The sequence below is a fragment of the Aulonocara stuartgranti genome (assembly GCF_965226115.1).
Source record: "Aulonocara stuartgranti genome assembly, chromosome: 10".
Classification (NCBI taxonomy): domain Eukaryota; kingdom Metazoa; phylum Chordata; class Actinopteri; order Cichliformes; family Cichlidae; genus Aulonocara; species Aulonocara stuartgranti.
In genome coordinates, this window is record NC_138946.1 from 32949316 (window position 1) to 32970053 (window position 20738).

General features: G+C 40.9%; 1 protein-coding gene across 2 annotated transcripts in view; it reads right to left on the reverse strand.

Moving 5' to 3' along the window:
- Nucleotides 1-20671, reverse strand: part of uvrag (UV radiation resistance associated gene) — a 92310-nt gene extending 71639 nt beyond the window's left edge. For both annotated transcript variants that reach the window (XM_082549597.1, XM_082549598.1), the window contains exons 1-7: nt 20306-20671; nt 13547-13664; nt 13163-13197; nt 11868-12029; nt 10013-10087; nt 9801-9886; nt 251-356 (exon numbers count right to left, since the gene is read on the reverse strand). In XM_082549597.1, coding sequence (XP_082405723.1) covers nt 251-356; nt 9801-9886; nt 10013-10087; nt 11868-12029; nt 13163-13197; nt 13547-13664; nt 20306-20410 — 687 coding nt within the window. In that variant the 5' untranslated portion in view covers nt 20411-20671. The remainder of the gene's footprint in view (nt 1-250; nt 357-9800; nt 9887-10012; nt 10088-11867; nt 12030-13162; nt 13198-13546; nt 13665-20305) is intronic.
- Nucleotides 20672-20738: the final 67 nt, after the last annotated feature.

Sequence of the window (20738 nt, forward strand, 5' to 3'; positions counted from 1 at the left end):
CTTTACGTTACAATTACATTTGGAGCTTTGTGTGAGACAAGCTCTTAAATCCTTGTAAGTATCAAGCACGATTCTGATGTTTATTATTGGTGGAGGCCAGAAACTCCGTTATCGCTGATCACATCAGTTGTGGTGTTATACATGGTACTTCCTCTGAAAACAAACTTCACACCAACTTTCAAGCTACTGAAAACATCTAAACCAGTCGCTGATGAGCTGGAATTTGTTGCCGAGGGGCGACCACGCTCACCCGCTCTGTGCAGGCCGCCGTCGTCCTTAGCTTCTCCTCGATCTCCTTCCCGATCTTCTGCACTGTGACTTGGGTCTGTTTGATGGCTCTCTGGGCTGTGTGAAGCCTGCCGAGGGAGTAGAACACAAAGTCATCATCCACATCATCTTAACCACACATCAGACCACAAGAACAACTCAGCGCTGAAACTGAGTTTCCAGGAGACCATTAAATTGATGGGCTGGCTAAAAGTTGAGAGTCAGTTATGATTACACCAGCAAATCATTCTTTTTAGCTTGGATGTTTACACCGACTGTTTGTAGGGCACAATAAGAATAATGATCGTCCCCATGTGGGGAAGACTCATTGTGCAGTGTGTTTGTCATCCCTCCCAGTTTCTTTTTCTGACTTGGGTTGACCTTCATTGTTCCAGACCAATTGTTGAGTCTCTTAAACTGTAAAAGCTATTGAATAGTTCTGCCATTAAATAAGGACATAAACAATATTGAGAACATTCCTAATAATAAAAAAAGAGCAGCGAGAACAGACGGGTCAAGTTCTAAAGTACAGAAATACGACCGCAAAAGTTTAATCACTAATATTGTCTAATAATGGAAACAATACCGCCTGAGATCAAACGGCTCCAATAGACCTGAACCCAAGCGTGCCAGAGAGCAGAGAGAAACCTCAGCAGCCCCACTAATTAACTAAAACCACAAAGATGGAGGCCCACGTCCAAATTCCATGTCGCTGTCATCACTGAAATAGGAAACAGCAACATCAGTATACAAATGACAAGCAAGCACATTATTTAGACCATCGATCACAGAAGCATTTAGCTTCGGAGAATGTTTTCGTCAAGTCGCACAAAGATAGACAAAAACCCCCTCAGCACAACCCCTGGGACTCAACAACTCATCAACAGACGAAAATCCCACATGGTGGGAACTGGCAGCTAGCAATCCAACTGTCACTCTGGTGTTAAATCATCTGCTTCATGCAAAATGTGTCAGTGGCGTTCATACGCCATAAGCTATGATTGGACTATAATGGTTACAGTTCTATTTCCATGCACACAAAGTGACCCTTAAAAATGAAATTGCATACGGTTTGCCTCACTCTTAGAAGCCGTCCAGCATGGTTGGGTTTGATGTAGGGATCCAGTACTTGGGTCATATATTGTAACAAAGAGCTCATCAACTCCCTTTATTTGATTTGTGCACCAAGAGCAGTGCATCGATTGTCAGCTCTCATGTTAGCAATCGCTGATTCCAAAAAAAGGGAGTTGATGTTACAACAATGTTACTAATGTTACAACAACCAACTCAAAAAGCTGTTTTACGGCCTGGTAGCAAGAACTGTTTTTGCCCCCTTGTGCAGCTTTTAGTGCAACTCTGTCCTAGAAAATGGACTTAGGGGCGTGGCTGCACAGAACGGTAGGTATCCCAGGATAGGCAGTTGGAACCAATCAGCATCCAGGCCTCATCCAGTACTTTGAGTCACCGAGTGTCACTGTGGGTGTGTTGCTGGTCTCTTTTATGGTATTTTTATCTAAATAATATTATAGCTTAATGTGCGGGACAGACCATCCAAGAGGTTTGGGCTTCATTCTCGGTGAGTGAAATTTTTGTGTTTTAATAGACTGTAACTTAAGTTCTTATCAGCTGTTAGGTGTGTCTGAGTATTGTGCACACACACGATGGAGTAATGCAGCTTGCTAGTATTAGCTGATAAATCAGCACTGCAACCTTTTATCCATATAAGGCAACTTCTGGCTCAAAGACAAAAGAAAAGAAAAATAGAAAATGCTGTTCAAGTGCCTTACACATGAAATAATGACACTAGGTCTCTTCATCTAAATGAGGAATAAAGCATAATAATTTCAGACCGGGGAGGCTTTTTGTAATGAAAATATACTTCTTCAAGAACCAAAACAACAACAAAAACGCTTCTATAATGATGTAGATAGAGCTGTAAGTAGCTGTCCTGCAGGGGAACCACACCTCTTAGATTTTTTTAATCTGTCTGAGGTGACAGTGATAAGAGTTGTTGATAATCTTTTGAAAGATCAGGATGAATCTGTTTTGAAAGCTTCATCTGTTTAGGTGATAGCAGTGCGTTCCCTCAGGTGAGAGCTGTTATCTCCTCTCTCCTTTTCACGCATGTCTGCTCCGTTATCTCTCCATGAGCCTCGGTCTGAAGCACAGCAATCACTGCAGCAGAGGGGAGGCAGGGGGTGTTCACGCTGTACGCTCTCAGTGGGTCTCTTTAAGATCCGAGTAACTGTCCAGCAAACACCAGCTCATGTGGCCATTGTTTTCATGCCTGACAACTCTGCTGTGGACACGCAGGAAGTTATGACTGAGGCTCTGCGCTCAACCCTTCGTAATGATAAACATCGGACAAACAACAGCATCTGCTCCTTGGATTCTAGATACGATGAGGTGTCGCATGAAACTCGCACCCAGATTTTTTTGATAAAAAAAGAAGGCACTGTTGGAAACTCTGGGTAAAGGTTTACAGAATAAATTCAATAAATGCTAAGTATTTTTTGATAACAGGAAGGAAACTGGAGGGGAGGGGCTGCCTCCGTGCAACGCAGCTTTTGTTTTCTGTTCATTTACCTTTGCTGATTATATTGAAATAAACATTTGCAGCCATGATGTAGTCCTGAATCTGCACTTTTGTAAATGAGGACTGAGAACGAATCAGCAAATACAGATGTGTCATCTGGCTTACAAACAAGAAGGCACCTGGGAACATCTGAAAGAACGTGAGAGCTAAACTTCAAGGGTGGCCTTGTGCTGCTCTGTTACTCGGGCAGACGACTCGAAAAGAGGACATCACTATGCAGTGGCTGTAGTTAGCTGAATCTTTTCTATCATTTGCATGTGCAGGCGATCTTTCAGTTTCTTACAATATCAAGTAGTAGAGCTGCTCTTGATTCTTTCAGGTTTCGTTCATCAGGAAACACTAAAACAAAATGACCGGAGCACAAATAGGTCTTAAAATTACAAATTCAACCTCAGATGAACAACAACATTATTTTACAACATGTCATTCTTTATTTAACAAAAACTACGCAGAAGCAGTTTGTGAAAAATGTAGTACGTCCTTACTGCTCCCGCTGGAATTAAGAGGGGAGAGAAGTAGCAAGGTGCTGCTAATCAAATCCACTCGGTTAAGTGATAATTAAGTGTGCCTACTCCCATAAAAGCAGAGGTTTTGGCAGTTTGAGTGTGGGAGTGTATGTTAACACAATGCCTTCCCAGGAGTGGATGTGCCAACAAATGGTCACACCGTGCAAAAAACCCAAGAGCAACACCTCAGACTCTAGAGGGTTCCTTTCCTTCGGGTACACGAGACCACAGTGGAGTCTGGCACAAGAAGGAGAAACAGATGTAAAGTGACTAAATGTATGTTGTGATTCGTTTCCTTTCCTGTGTGGTTCAATTAAATCTACGCCGAGGGCAACTCCTCAAAGTCTCCTGCAGGGGGAATCCAGTCGATTATGTGAGAGCTGTCAGTCAGCACCCTCTCAGCAGGCTTTTCTCTCTCTCACAATTTACATTTTTTTAAATCACCTATTTTTTCCTCACACTTTGTAATTTTTAAAAATATTTGGGTGTTTGGCTGGGTGGTTGATAACACGTTTCTGTGGTGTGACAAACACATTTCTTTCTGCTTTACACTGACTGTAAAGGAGTACTCACTGTGTGGCCTGCCCAGACTTCCACCTGTTTATCCCATGTAAGTGTACCCAATGCATTTGTCAAACAATCCTGGATCAAAGGAAACAAGCCCACAGATTAACGACTGTGCTGCATTCATTTCTAGCAACCAGCACAGGGTGAACAGGGCCGCCCAATTAACCCATTGAAAACAACAAATGGAGGGTAAGATCCCACTACACACCTCTGCCAGGGACAATACAGAGAACACAACGTAGGAAAATCACAGCAAACAACTCTTCTCGCCGCTGCCTATATCTCACAGCGAAAGAATGTCAACACATTTAACTACTTGCTATTCACATCACCTCTCCATTGTCTCCATCCACATGGACTGAAAGATAAGATTACTGCTGAGAAGTTTCTTTGGCGAGCCCGTGTATGTGCTTCTCCTGCTCCGGGCTGGTGTTTTTGTGGGGATCTGTTGCTATAAGCCATGTTTACACGAGCTACAACAAAGATGCAGGGAAGCCAGAGAGATCTCGAGGAAAGATATGTTTAGTCTTGAAAGGGTCAAAAAGGGGTCAAGCATTTAGACAACTCTGGAAGGCTGGATTGCCGTGATGAGTCACAAGTGTAGGCTCCTTACGCTGGTCTTACTCTAAAAGTGTCAAATTATTAGTTATGCTCACTTAGGCTGGTGTAATTAGCCTTTTTCTTTTTTAAAACGTCCGAACGCTGTTAGTCAAAGCTTGCACTCTTTTGTTTAAGAAGCCAGGAAACAGAAAGAGAGACTATAGCTTAGTACTGTACATGTGGAAGGAGTAATCCTTACGTCAACAAGCTGAGATAAAAGCCTGCAATGCTAGGCACACACCAGAGGGGCTGTAACGCTGCAGACAGTGAGAGAAAATCGGACGAGTAATGGGCAGCGTCAGGAACAGCAGACAAACTGGAAACATGGATCTCTGGAGGAAGCAATCTCAGGCTGAAAGATGTGTTTCGGAGGACAGGCAGTGAGGTAAATAACTGAAACAAAATGACACACGCAGCATATCTGAAATAACGATTGGTCGTGTTGCTCCAGAGGAATGAAACAACCAGCAGGCTTGCTGACCTCAGGGGCTGCCTGCAGGAAAGCATTAGCACCTCAACAGTCTCTGAAGGCACGAAGCCCCTCCCCCCATTGAGTTCAGCAACACTGTGCACGGCTTCCGTTGACACACACCGTACGTACATGTAGTCCACGTACGAGCATACGCAAGGAAGTCAGGAGACAACATGTGGCTCTGACCACCAAGAAGAAGAGAAGCCTCCCTTTTAGGCTTTGGGCGTTTGAGACATTATGCTAACCTGTGAAAAGTTCTGCTCCAAGAACCATGTTTACCATGTGTCACATCATCATAAGGCCAGCAGGGTTTACAAGTGCATGACTCTTTAAACTGGTTTCAGAGAGCAGGGACCACGACGTGCACACTCTCACTTCACACTACTTCGGTGTGACACAAGTTTAAACTGCAAAACAATTAGAATCATGAGTTGGTGATATCAAAATTAAAACCAAGCTACAAGCTTCCACCCTGTCCTACCAAATAATTATTCCACTTACAAGCTCTGCCAGGACAGACAAGTATACTTGGGGGGTCAAAGAATATCTGAACCTTTATTAATAGTCTCTACATAAAGGGGGGGCTTTGTTGAACAGCTGTCACATTTTTTTTCTACCCACACAGGGGCCTTGCTCTTTGTAGGATGTGGCCTGCCCTCTATCACAGCCTCACTGAAAGAGACAGGCGTTTGCTGATTGATGATCTGTTTGCTCCCTCTTCATCTCACCATATGAGATGTGTTGTGTTGGCTAGCTCACATCAACATGTTACTCACACAAGCGAAGGGTGCTGGAGCCAGGCCGAAAAAGCACACTATGAATCTGCTGACAAATTACCGCCATTTATCAAGATCAGCAAGCTCTCTGTGAAGCCGCCCTCATCAATTTCCATTAACACACAGCATTAACAAAGACACGCTGCGCCGGGCCAGAAAGGAGAGCCGGAGAGAGCTGGGCCAGATCTCGACACTGTGGGTGTTTGCAGTGGACATGCACAACTGCTGTTTGAAGACATTTTTATTTTTATATATATATATATATATAAGTTAGATGAGCAAAGGTGAACACCACCCTTCATCTCACTTCATCATCAAACAGCTCCAGAAACTAAGCATACATCCTTATATGCCATTGGGGGTGGGGACTACAATAGTGCACCATGTCTGATGAGTCATGTTATAGTACGTAATAATAATAAATCATGTGCATGTGAGTGCACCAAGCCAAAAAAAACACTGACAGAGGTGGAAGCTGCAGACAGAGCAGTGTGAGGAAATAGAAGGGATCAACCCACAAGAGTGGGCAAGATATCGCGAGTTAAGAAATCAAGTAACTAAACTGAATAGGCACAAGAAGAAAGAATATTATCAACTTAAGCTCAAGGAGGCCAGTAAGGACAGCAAGAAGGTGTGGAAAGTTTTAAATAATATAATGGGTAGAGATCTTGCTCTGGTGGTGTCTCACATCTACACGGGTGGAACGTTTATAAGTAAAGCTAAGGACAATTATTTTGTGAATAACTACAGCAATAAAATAACAAATTTAAAATCTAATATGAGCAGAGGCGATCCCACCTTATCACGTCGTCTTATACAGGATGTTATCGTGAATAATAAGCAATGCCAATTTAAGTTTGAGGCAGTGAGTGTGGAGATGGTAGAGCGCTTATTGATATCACTTCCTGACGATACATCCTCCGGCTCTGATAACACAGACAGCAAACTGCAAGTTTGTGTCCCTTCCTATATGTCCCATATGTAATAGATCTTTGGCATGCAGCTTATTTCCATTGCAGTGGAAAGAATCGAAAATAATTCCCATCCCTAAAAACAAGAATGACGTTTTTAATGGTGTCAATAGCAGATCTATTAGTCTGCTCCCCGTTCTAAGTAAAATTATGGAGAGGATTGTCTATGAACAAATTCAACATTACCTAACAGAAAACCAGTTACTCGCTCAGTTTCAACATGCCTACAAACCTGGTTATTCCACCAGCTCAGCTCTCAGTCACATGACAGATAACTGGTACAAATATCTAGATAATGGGAATTTGGCCGGGGTGGTATTTTTGGATTTTAGTGCTGCATTTGATTTGATAAATCATGATCTTTTGATAGATAAACTAAAATGTTATGGATTTTCACCAGCTGCTTTGTGCTGGATGGAAAGTTATTTGTCTGGAAGAAGGCAAAAGGTTTATTATAACGGTTATTTCTCGGAGGGCTGTGAAATGAACTGTGGTCTACCCCAAGGCAGCTGCCTCGGTCCACTTCTGTGTTCAGTCTTTACAAATGATCTGCCGTACGTCCTGGATAAATCTCATCTTGTAATGTATGCTGATGACTCCACCGTGTTTTATTCAGCCAGTAGCTACTCTGAATTGACCAGCGTGTTACAACTAGATTTGCTGAACGTGTTTGACTGGATAAGTAAAAACAACGTGATTTTAAACATGTTTAAATCCAAAGACATGTTAATAGGAAGTAGAGGACGCTTAGTCAACAGCCCACAACTAAATCTTTCCATAGCTGGATCGGTATTAGAACAGGTCACCCAGACTAAATTACTTTGTGTTACCATAAACCACCACCTTTCATTGTCTCAGCACATCAACTCTGTTATTAAGAAAATGGGACAGGGCATAGCTATAGCTAGGAAATGCTCCTTTTATATTACTTCTTCAGTTATGAAAGATGTCATTAATGCACTAGTGTTATCTCATCTAGAGTACTGCTCAGTCATTTGGTCAGCAGCTAATAAGACAGATCTGAACTTCAGTTAGTCCAAAATAGGGCGGCCAGATTAGTGTTAAGGTGTTCATATTATACAGATATTGATAAAATGCGCGGTAAACTTTCTTGGCTTTCTGTACAAGTTAAATTATACTATGGCTTACTTGTATTTTTAAAGAAAGCAATACTGGTAAACACACCACACTTTTTTATGCTCAGTTGCAGCATCCAGATGAAATACATAATCATGCCACACGATTCTCAACTAACCACAATTTAGTGACTCCTCGAGTTAAAAGTAACTTTCTGAAAAACTCTGTTATATTTAAAGCATCTTTTCAGTGGAATAAGTTGCCTTATGCAATTAGAGAATTGGCTTCTATTCATAATTTTAAAAATCACCTAAAAGCCTATTTAGGCAGTTTTTAATTTATTTGTAAAAATTGTAGAGGGTAATGTCACTTGTAATGGAAATTGTGTATTTTGTTTGAGTGTTTTTTATATTTTTTAATATTTACATGCTTATATTTTCAGAATTGTAAAACCTTATTGTGGATGTAAGAGCCAAATTATGTGGATATTTTGCATCCAATTCATTGTGTAACATTTTATTCGATGGTATTTGATGGTTTGGGCCCCAGGAAGACTAGCAACCCCTGTTGTGGAAGCTAATGGGGTTCCTTAAACAAATAAACAAACCTAAGTGTGGTAAACCCCACAGATCCCATGTGGTGTGGATAGAAAGAAGAGGATGGAGACGAAGGCTACGATAATAGAAGAAGCCAGAGCAGAGGTCATAAAAGTTGTGATTCAAACTGGGCTTTTTCTCCTTCAAGCTGCTGGAGAGGCGATGGTCTCCACTCATATAACCATAAACCATGACCACTTCTAGACTGTTAAAGTTCAGACAGCTTTGGCATAACTCCATTTACTTGACATTGCAAAGGCCTGTGACGCATTTATGGCCCCTTATTTAATTCTTAAAGGAGGAAAATCTTAGTGCAAGCCTTCATAATGCACCTAATGACAGGACCGTTATCTTATTTTGGAAACATCTAACTTGAAACTTTCCAAATATATATTTATTTAGACAAAACTGGGGGTAATTACACGATCGGTAAACAGAGGGTCTCCCCTTGGGGAAGCCCTGGTGATTCTGTAAGTGCTGTTTACGTTCTACCACATTTAAATATAAATGCAGAACAACAAGCCTGTTTGTCAACAGATGCAGCCGGCCCTTATGTCTCAAGTTCCTAATTACTGAACCAGGGTTTCTCCCAACAACTAGCAACTTACTCGGCAAATTTTTGTCTCCCTCCTGTGGCGTAAAAATGCATTGCAATCCTTTTTACACTCCATATCCTCAAGTACCCCACAACCACAAGACTGCCACAGACCTAATGAAAAGGTGATTAAAATCTGTAATTCAATAGTTTTATTTTGTCTGAGACCAACAGTGTTCACTCTGGGATGTATGAGTTACTACCAAGTTGCAGAGCTTCCCTCACAACGACTCTAAAATAAAACTGTTCCTCTGGCACCATCTGCTGGACAGCAAATACCCAAGTAAAACCCACAAAAGGCAAGTAAAACACAGGAAATGTATTGAAAATATTTATGATAAAAGCAAGAAAGACCTATTTAATAAAAGTAATAATAATAATAAGAAGAAGAAGAAGAAGAAGAAGAAGAAGAAGAAGAAGAAGAAGAAGAAGAAGAAGAAGAAGAAGATGGCCCCGCCCCTCCCTGAGCCTGGTTCTGCTGGAGGTTTCTTCCTGTTAAAAGAGGTTTTTCCTTCCCACTGTCACCAAAGTGCTGCTCATAGGGGGTCATATGATTGTTGGGTTTTTCTCTGTATGTATTATTGTGGGGTCAACCTTACAATATAAAGCGCCTTGAGACGACTGCTGTTGTGATTCAGTGCTGTATAAATAAAACTGAATGGATCTATTTGTCAGCAGAAGATGCTCCCCATAAAAAGTGATTCACTACATTTGATTTAAGGCCAGCTCCATAAAATGAATATGAGATGCGACAATGCTGCACAGCTTGAATCTTACCTGAGCAGAGAAAAAACGCTGTACGAGTTCCTGACTGAACTCTGGTCAACCTGAAGCAGGCTGTTTTTCTTACGCTCCGACTGATCCTGAAACAGCCACATGTCTGAGTTTCAGCGCAGAAGCCAAACAACGTCGAAACAATGCTAACAAGATTTGAACTTGGTATTCTATTGTCATGCAAGAAGCTTTAGAAAACAGGCGAAAGGACATACCTTCTGATCAAAGTCAGCTGCATAATAGCCATCATTCAATCCAAATATGATCTCATTTGGATTTCTGGATCGAATCTGTGGACAAAGCAGGGCAGAAAAGGCTGATTGTACGGGGACAGAGTCTCAGAACAAAGGACGGCTGCATCTGGATGTGCATGAGACTGTGCTGTTTACCAGCCTCCAATGCAGTCTGGATTTGAATAAATTGGAATAACATTGAGTTCTTCATCAGCATTTGAACTGCATTTACTATTTTGATGAAGGCTTTGAATGGGCCAAACTTTTCACGCAAAGAGCCAAACAGACAGCTAGATTCTGAAGCTCTAAATCACATTTTCACATGCAGACATTTCATATTACTACTGAATCAATGCAGCATGTGGCGCATTACACTAATGAGCAGCCTGCTACATAATCACTGGTTGTTTCCCTACCACTGACATATATGTGGCATGCACGGGAAAAGAGAATTGTATTGAAGACGATGAGGAAGAGAATTGCAATTTTCTTTGATTACTGTCAAAATATAAAGCACTAAGCATTTGTTACACTGATGGAAGTTATTTACAATCATGTAATGTAACGTATATACGCTCGGTGCATTTTTAGATGATTTAACTCTGAGTGAAAGAACATTTGGTGTAACCGAATAAAAGAGTGAACTGACGCAACGACAGACAGTCACAATAATCATTTTACCTAATGTTAGCAACTAGATGACATTACAGTAAAATAGGCACCAATAAATTTATTCTATATGACTGAAAGTAATTTAGAAAGTTTAATGTTTGGGGACTTGTATTTCTAACCACAGTTTGTTTCTACTGCGATTATTCACATTTAATAATGTGCATGCAGTACTTAAACTTATTAGACCACATAGAGAAAAATATTGAACATATTTTAGAAAGTTTAAACTAAAAGCATGTTGTTATTTATTAAGCAAATAAACTGAATTCATTTACTGTTACACCCAATCACACTGGACTTCTTTGATGATTTTTTAAAAATGGAAATAAATCACTGTAACTCAGCATCTTAATAAAAAATAAATAAATGTTTCTTTTCTTAAACAGTAAATTTGAAAATTATTTTATAACAATAGTAACTATATTTTAGCATTAGAAATATCATTTTGATTAAAGAGTTTGCTCATAAATGCCAATTTAAATGACAGAAACATTAAAAAAAATTATTTTGTAAATACTAAAACTGTTCATTCAGGCCAGCTGTGCCATAAATCTTACACCAACAATCAGTTTGTTAAGCACTGCATATAAGACCCCTTTAAATTGACAGAAAGATTTCCATTTAGTGAACTACTTAGTTTTCATGTTCAAATATTTAGAAATTAAAACTCAAACGCAGATCCAGAGTTAAATGTTCAACTCCAAATATGGCTCACCCCACATTCACTCGCTCACAGCAGTGAGCATCACCTCAGCCTTGCTACCTTTGAACTAGATTCATCCACTTGTATAAATTCCAAGCAGATGAAAAATATTTCATACACAGAACTGTGCAGCCGAGTCCAAGTGATCATTTTACACATAAACTTGCTAAGAGCACAGCAACAGCCCTGCTCATAACTACTGATATGTCATGAAGTAACGTAAACCACATGGACAGAACGGAAATGCATGCATCGCGCTCTTAGAAGGATTTAATTACACATTCAGCTATTCAACATTTAACACATGTGTCAGATCATATCCAACAAATCCTTTGTAAAGATCAAAACTGTACTATTAGATTTTTGCAGTAACAATTCACTTTTTCAAAAGCCACACAGAAAGCCTCAGGAAAAATTATATATTGTGTTGCTACTTTGTTGCTCTTGGGTGTGTTTGCTGACCTGCTGCCCCGTGTATCTGAGGCCGTCCAAATTAACCTTCCATTCGATGAGGAGCTGGTACTGTTCCTTCTGCCCTCCCCAGATTCTCACCACAAAGCAAGACACTGAGGTGTCCAGAAGGTCTGGGAGCATGCCAAAGTCCAGGCTCCGCCAAGTTGGATTCTAACAAAGATCCACAAACACACACATTTCAAAAGGAACAGCAGTCACATCTTAAATCTTTTCTACTTTCTGACTTTTTGTTTTTAATGGGAGGATAGGTTCAAGAGTTTGAAATAAAAATCTGAGAGCAAAATTTATGTTACCTCTTAAATCCATACAGTGATCCTTAACCACTGCAGAGTAACTGAATCATTCTGTTCTGCATTAACCTTAAAGTCTGATCCCCATTTCTGTTTGTAGTCTGTCCCTGAACGTTCAGAACGACAGCATGACCGCTGGTTCAGCGGCACACAACTGGAGTCATTTACATCATTTAACTATGTACCATTTCCCTTCATCATACAGAAAAATCTCTTTTTCCCTGGGTAACTTTCATGGACAGGCAGGAGAGGAAGGCCAAAAGCAGAAGTACAATCCACAGGTGAAGATAAGAACTAGCATTAGAAGCAGAGGGGAATGAAAACAGGAAGAGCAACAGGAAACAGTTCCTTATATGAGCGATGACAGGAAGGAGATGGAATAGCCGAGAACGCCAGCACAGATGTTAAATAAAACAGGAGGAAGTTGTGCTGGGAGACGACAGGAGTCATGACTCCTGAAGTGCATTACACTGTCTGTCTGCTGAAGGTACTGACGAGTACGCCTGGAAAGCAGCTTAGGTCAGCTCATGGCTCGGCAGCAAGCCCAAACAGTAATTGTAATTGGCTACGTCTGTAGTTTTGTGCATAGCTGTGTCTGCATCACAAATAAAAGTGGAAATTAAAAAAAAAAAAAAAAAAAAACCAAAACCACACACAACGACAAGGTAAAACGACACAGCACGGTCATTTGCACAGCTTAATGATGCATGCAGGCCAAAAGAAAAAGCTGTTTAAGAGAAACACGGATCAAATTTTATTCATGCCGACACACGCCTGATATTTTATTCAGCAAATCATGTTAAACAAGAGCTGGCTACATGTGTGACTGGCAAGAAGGGATCAGATAAATGCCAAGCTTAGCATTCATAAAATACAGCACTGCTTCGCTGCTCGTAATGAGTACATTCTCCAACAGCAGGCTACAGGAAATGACAACATACTGGACCTATCCCAGGACGCGGAGAGGAAGCGTCTGAGGGTTAGTTTACTCACCAGTGAGTCTCGTATGACTTCACTCTTGTAAAAATCTAAGAAACATGAAAGAATGTTGATTAATGCACAATAAACAGGAGGAACTAAACCCTGAACATGTTTTGCTGAAGCTCAGCTGGACACCAGTTACACAAATCTATCACATACAAATTTTGCACTGACTGCATGTTCCAAAATCAGAGGAACGGTACAGTGTTAGTGCCACTTTCAAATGCATTTGCCTGAGATACTAAACTACAACTTGCTGCAAGTACAAAATAAATATAAATATGCGCACTGCCCATTTAACTTTATTTAAAAGCCTCTTGATAAAAAAAAAAAAAAAAAAAAAAATTGTACAGGATAAACATGATCAGTAGTGTGTGAGAGGACGTTAACACCGACCTCTAGAAATGCGGTCTCCTATACAAAGGTGGAGGGTGAAGTACGTGTCCAGCAGTGGAGAGCCATTCCTGTTGACAATGTTTCTGGCTGCGATGCTCCGAAGATGACGCAACCGTCTCTGTTTGCCAGGAGGAAATAGAGAGGGAGAGAGACAATGAGAAATAGTGACGATTATTGATAACAGAGTTCTGTAACCAGCTTAATTTGGCTCATGTGATTGGTCAAATCTATCCCACATATAAAACAGCTTAAAATAGCCGTCCTTTCTCATGCACAGAGGCAGCATAAGTAATGGAGGCGTTACTCATCTTCATTGTAACATTATGTCAGTCATCAGTTACTTTTTAAATCAATCCAGCAACACTTTAAGACTGGATTGTTTGAAGTTTTTGAAGTCAAGGACTTTGTTAGTGAACAGTCTTTTCAATCTACTAAAAATCTCATGTCTTGATCTAAAAGATTCCTGGGAAATCTTTTAGATCAAGCGCTTTTCGAGACCCTCAAAGCACTTTACAATTCCACTATTCATCCACACACTGGTGGAGGCAGCTACAGTTGTAGCCACAGCTGTCCGGGGGCAGAATGACAGAAGCGAGGCTGCCATATCGCGCCATCGGCCCCTCTGGACGGCACATCCTACAGTCTAACCTTTCCCTTGAATGGCCGGCCCACCTCCTTCCTGCAGCCATAGCGAGGACAAATCTAAGTCATGGGATTTCCCAAAAGATTAACGACTTCAAAAACAAACAAATGATTGTTCTCCAGGGGACTTTTAACCCTCTCCTTATTAATTTTATAATGTCCATTTCTCAACAGGAAACATGGACCACATGGAAAACAAAAATAAAACAGCAAAATTATTCAAAACAGTTCAAACATCAGAGTCCTCTCAGACTACGCTCGAACAGAAGAGCACTGCAAAGTTGACCGCATGTTATAAAACGACCATACAAGTCTGATGGTGACACGTGGCTTGTAATCTGGGTGACTAGGTGGTCACAAGCCTTCTGTTATTCATGAGCATGCAGACATTATTTTGGATCAGGCGTGGGTAACTCCAGGCCTCGAGGGCCGGCGTCCTGCAGGTTTTAGATGGGTATTTGATCCAACACAGCTGATTCAAATGGCTAAATTACCTCCACAACATGTCTTGAAGTTCTCCAGAGGTCTGGTGATGAACTCATCATTTGATTCAGGTGTGTTAACCCAGGGTGAGATCTAAAACCTGCAGGACACCGGCCCTCGAGACCTGGAGTCGCCAACCCCTGTTTTACAGAGTGGACTGACCAAACTAAAGCAGATACGACAGGTAGCCCTGATAAGAAAACACACTTGAATGCCAGTTTATTAAGTACAGACAGTTAAAACTGATGCCAACTTTATGCAAGAGGCTTCCAACAAATCCCCACTCTCATACATTTAAAAATAAACGTAAGCTTTTTTCATATATGAACTGCAGCACTGAAAACTAAACCCAGACACGTATAGGTGAGAATGCAAATGTTCGAATAAGTGGGACAGGACAAATGGTCCTAAAAGCTCTTCTGATTGCCCAAGAAGTTTATGTAATGTGACATTTATGCATGAGAGGGTAGTGCAAATAAGTGTCAAGTTATTTCACAGCAAGCAAATTGGTATCATGTGTACTGCATACTGAGACAACTCCCACACATAAACCAAACTCAGTATTTCCAGTCATCTGAAGTGGATTATCTCCTCTTATTAACTACACGCAAGGGACCTTTTGGTCACACACATAAAAAAGTGTGACCGAAAAGTTCCTAGAATCTACGTGCCATATAAATCTAAAATGACTTAACTAAATGCAATTTTCCCTTCAAAGTTTTCATGTCATGCACTACTGGACCAGTTTCTGGACTGCTGCTAATTTAAACTCCCAAGTACCAGTTTTGCCCATGTGTACCGAGTGGGATGCAAATGCATGTAAGGTGGATTCATGGACCTCAAACTCCCCTGAATTTATGTCATGGATCATAGCTGCTGATGAGAGCTGAATCTCAGGTTATGGCCCAGAGATAAAGCGACAGTTTTCACTTAGTCCACAGTAGTCAACCCCGAAAACAGTGCATCAGGTCAAAGTGCATGCTTGTTGTTTGCTTTTCACAATTATAGTATATATATACACACACACACACACACACACACACACACACATATATATACACACACACACACACACACACACACACACACACACACACACACACACACACTTTGTGGAGTACTCAAAGTATTCAAAACTGCTCAGTTAAAACATGTATTATCTAGCCTGAGATTAGCACTGATTATAACCTGTAAAGTGAGTCAGTGTTTACTCAGTAAACAAGTAAACCAGTAAGGTCACAGAGTTTCAAACTCCCTTCCAAACTGGAAAGATTGGTGCACATTTAAGAATTTAAATGATGTCCCATTACAATTTCGCATTAGCGTACCAATAAAGTAAGCTTCACTCATGCCACCAATAGGTCGACTGTCCCACCAGGAAATAGAAGATTCTGGTGCTATGGAACTGTCAAAGATGCCGACACTGATTCCGCTTCTAGGGGCGTCTGATCGTAGTGTGGTTTATCCTGTCTATGAGAGGCTACTGAGACAGAAGAAAGACCCTACACTGACATGACAATGTGTGGCCGGGCTGCTTTGACTGCACTGTATGGGAGGTCTTTGAGAGTGCTGACATTAATGATCACACTACACATGTGACTGATTATATTCATTTCTGTGTGGACTCTGTGGTCCCAACCAAAAGGATTAAATGATGCGAATGACAACCCTTGGGTGTCAAACAAGTTCAAAGACCTTATAAGACAAAAATGCTTTCAGGAGCTACAATGATACAGCCGGAAGGGACCTTTAGTACAGTTAAAAGACAGAAGGCACTTTGTCATCAAGAAAGCCCAGAGATGCATTACTCTAACAACCAATGCCCCACATAAGGATAGGGGATAGGCTTCGCTTGACCTGCATGGTCGAATCTGAAGATTTTTAGATCATCTCAGTCTTGTGATACTAAATATTTAAATTTGGAAAGTATCCATAATTGTTCCTGTTCCTAAATCTCCTAGACCTTCAGGTCCCAAAGACTTTAGACCTGACCTTGCATCACTGGTCTTGTACATGGGATCATAAACTTGGCATCAAAGAGACCGCTGCAATTTGCCTACCAACCCTGTATGAGGGTGATTTATTGAACTATTTTACGTATTGCACACACTACTTGTATTTGTGGCCATTTCCCCGCCTTTTAACTACGAGTTGGGTTAAAAAATTGATCTTTAATTGATGAAAATTGGTCTTTAAGTCTGACGTCATTAGCCGTTTCCAAGTCCAGATCTTATAAATGGGCTAAACTTCAGTCAGGAGAACAACTGAGATAATCCATCCACAATACCAGGTTAGTCATTACTATACTGCTGCATGGGCTGGAGTTACATCGTAAGGGTTTAAAAACTGAGCTTTAAAAGTAACAGTGGTAATAAAAACCGAGAGAGGCCAACAGTGATCACTGACTGTTTTAGGGGCTTGTTCAGATTAAATAGAACAAGATACAAAGCATTAAAACATGTTTAAAACACAACAGACTTATTAAACACAGAGTAGTTTGGACCCAGAAGCAGGATTCATCACATCATCACTTAAAAACCGGATTGTGATAAATAGCATGGAGGTATTCTATTGATATAGAGACGCCAAATCTCCGTATTATTTAAATAAAATACTCTGGGAATACTACAAACAAGAGGGTTAATCTCATGCACCATCATCCTTCAGGAAGGTTAGCTGAGCAAACATACATGAAATCAGTGCAACCAAGAAAACCATGCAACACTGGACACACTTAGCTTGACAGAGCATATCACAACATGTTTAAAAAAAGTAATAATCCCAATATATCGTATTGTGAGTCAAGTATTGTGATGATATTGTATTGTGGGGTGTCTGGTGATTCCCACCTCTACTTTTAACAGTTTTACTGAGTATTTTAACAGATAAAAGGGAAACAGAATTTTCACTTCTGTCTTGTTTAGCTTTCGAGATCAAGGATTTCCCTGGTAGTTAAACCAGAGTAGGAACTTTACTTTCAGACAAACTGACAACTTCCACAGGCTCCCCTCAGGACTGTGTTTTCTCTCTTGTGTTGTTTATTTGGTACACCAATTCCTGCACAAACACTACTACCACTTCAGTGAATCTCCTACATGATGGAAAGGAACAGCAGGGACCAGATCCGGACCATTTCATTAAATGCTGTGAGGTCAGGCCTTGTTCTCAACGCAGCAAAGATTTCAGGGGGCAACAATCATCCCAGCACACTATCACCAAACAGCTGATCCAGTCTGTGACTGAATATCAGTACCTAGGGGTTATTCTTGACCACATGTAAAGAACTTTTCAAGGAAACTTGTATCTTTCAAAGCGGGCTCTAAAATGCTCCACATGTTCTACTGTGCTTTTACTGAAAGTGTTCTGACTTTCTTAATCTTTTGTTGGTTTGGAAATCCCTCTGAGGAACACTAAAAATCTGTAAGAAAGACAGTAACAGCATGAAGTGAATTGCATTACAGAGTTAGGAACGCATTTATAGTTATGGTGTTAGATGTTAGGCAAATACTGTTGTGGGTGACGAGAGGCATCCATTTGCCTCTTCTTTTAAAGTGAAACCATCTGGGTGGCGCTATTACCCCCTGTGCTTACAAAACACAGGCCAAACTGTAATTTATTCCTCACGGCACTTAATAGAGCATTTGTAGCAACAGATGTAGAGGGTACCAATAACAAGGTTGTTGGATCAATCCGCAGTTCATATTTTGAAATATACTGAACCCCAAGTTGTTCCCAATGCATCCATCAGGGTGTGTGTGAATGTTAAGAGTGCATAAAGCGTTTAGGTATAGATAAAAACAGGGTTTGGATGCATTTGATTGGGTGAATGAGGCTTGTAGCAGAAAGTGCTTTGAGTGCTCAAAGTGAGTGGAAAGGCACTATACAAGTACCAGTCCATTTACCAGTTCAATTTTTAAACATGGGAAACACATACGTTTCCCAGCTAGTTTGGACAAATCATCCTGTAAGGTCCAATGAAAGGGTCTTGATGTATTGTATGCTTTTATGCTGATGTGTTTGTTCTTTGTTGGTGTATGGAAATGCCACGTGGTTTCTGCAATCCAATTTTCTCATCATGACAAAGGTATTTATCCATCTAGGTCTCATGTGGTTAAAATGAATGTGCATATAGCCTGCATTAAGAGGTCATCATCAGGTTTTTTAATGAGATCACAGATAAACAAGAGGACCCATGTTAATTAAACAAATACAAAGGAAAAGTGTTTTAAATGAAATCTCTGATACTTTTTAGCAATTTATGGCCCAAACACAAAGCCAGTTGGTTTCCACTGTAATGCAGTAACTGCACACGATTAAGAGATAGAAAAACCCAACTATTTGCATGGCCAGAGTTCACAGATAAGCGTAAACAACAAATTGGTATACTGATTCTTTAAAGAGCAAGTAATGTGTGTATTTAGCTGCAGTTTAAGTAAAAGATTTTACTTACACACCACCCTCAAAAAACTGCATATCAGAGACTTGTGGTTTCCCAAAGTAAAAACAAAAACACCCAGTATACAGGATAAGATTGGAATATGTCGATAGTACTAAAATGAGGACATAGTTTGAATCATTCCAAATTGCATTATCAAAGTGTCCATCTAATCGATCCAGCACCTATCTGGGGGAGAAAAGAGTTAAACTTAGTGGTGTAAATACATTATACTGTCTGTCATTTCACTGAGAAAAGAAAATCTAATGGTGCATCAGTGACACCCACGTTATGAATCCCAAGAATTTGCAAATGTCAATACACATTTGCGAGGTTTAACTACCATTAAGTAATAGTAGTAGTAGAAGATTTAAGTTTGAGGATTCATTTTATGCTGTAGGTTAACTCCATATTTTGGTTCCTAATGTTCAGTTTAGTAGTCTGAAGCAGGATAACAGTTGAAACAAGTCCAAGAGGTTCCTGCAGCACACAGACCTCTGGCTCACTGAAGCGAGGAAGTGTCATTTATCTCAACCCTAATAAAGATATTTGAAAACAACATGTTTTCTACTACAAATAATACCCAGCCAGTAAACACTGACGGAGATCTGTCGGTAGGAGACTTAGTTCCGGTTTAAGGTACGTAATCACAACGAGAGAAGCCTACATGTCAAATGAATGAAAGCACGGAATTTAAAAGTCTTCCACTTAATCCCCGGGGTTGAACGGACCAATAACGCATTCAGTCTTGAAATGCTTCAAATCACATTAAAGCAGCCGTACGAGAGCGTTTAGTGTCAAAATAATGACACGCTGTATGCTGATTTTACTTAGCTGTCACCTGCGTGCTGACATGACGCCAAGTTAAGTTACCATTAGCAGAAGCAGCTTTGTACATAAATATGTAGAAAAATAATGCGATATGGCAGTACCATGAAAAGGCTAGGCTCCAAAAGCCAAACTGCGACCTAACTGGTTTCGGCGTGTCTGGCGAGTCAGACACACTTCCATTTATTTCCAACGGGCTAGCTAACTGCAAGCTAGCAACTGCTAGCTAGCTAGCCTGCCAGGCCTGCTGTGGACCTCCGGGCAGCAGTTACAAACTAGTACATAACACAATATGGGAGCCCGGTCCAAGTTTTCCCGAGTTCACCTGAATGAGTGTGATGACAACGAAAGCTCATGGGATTTGCATTTACCTGCTGGGATGTGAGCTCCACATGTAGGGCTCGAGAGGCTGAAGCTCCAGAGTTGGTGACAGAGGCGGCGGGGATAGCAAGAACCCGACCGGTGATGGAGTTCATCCTCCTGTCGGCATCTAGCAGCAGCCCCTCATTCAATAAAGCATCCCATCTCAGACATTCACGACACTTGGCTAAAAGTTGACGAAGTTCCGGAAAACTAACAAAGACATGCAGACACGAGTGTTTCTGTGAGGAAAGCGCTACAACAGCTGTCAGCTAACCAACAGGACGTAAACAAACTCTCGGCTATTTCGCTACGTTCGGAAATCCGTCTACGGAGAGGAGGCGCGGAACTTCAGTTGCTGATTGGCTCAAACCAATATCCGTCGCGTAAAGGCGGTGCCTGGTCGTGAAAATTCGCGTTTCTATTGGCGGTATCATCTGTTTG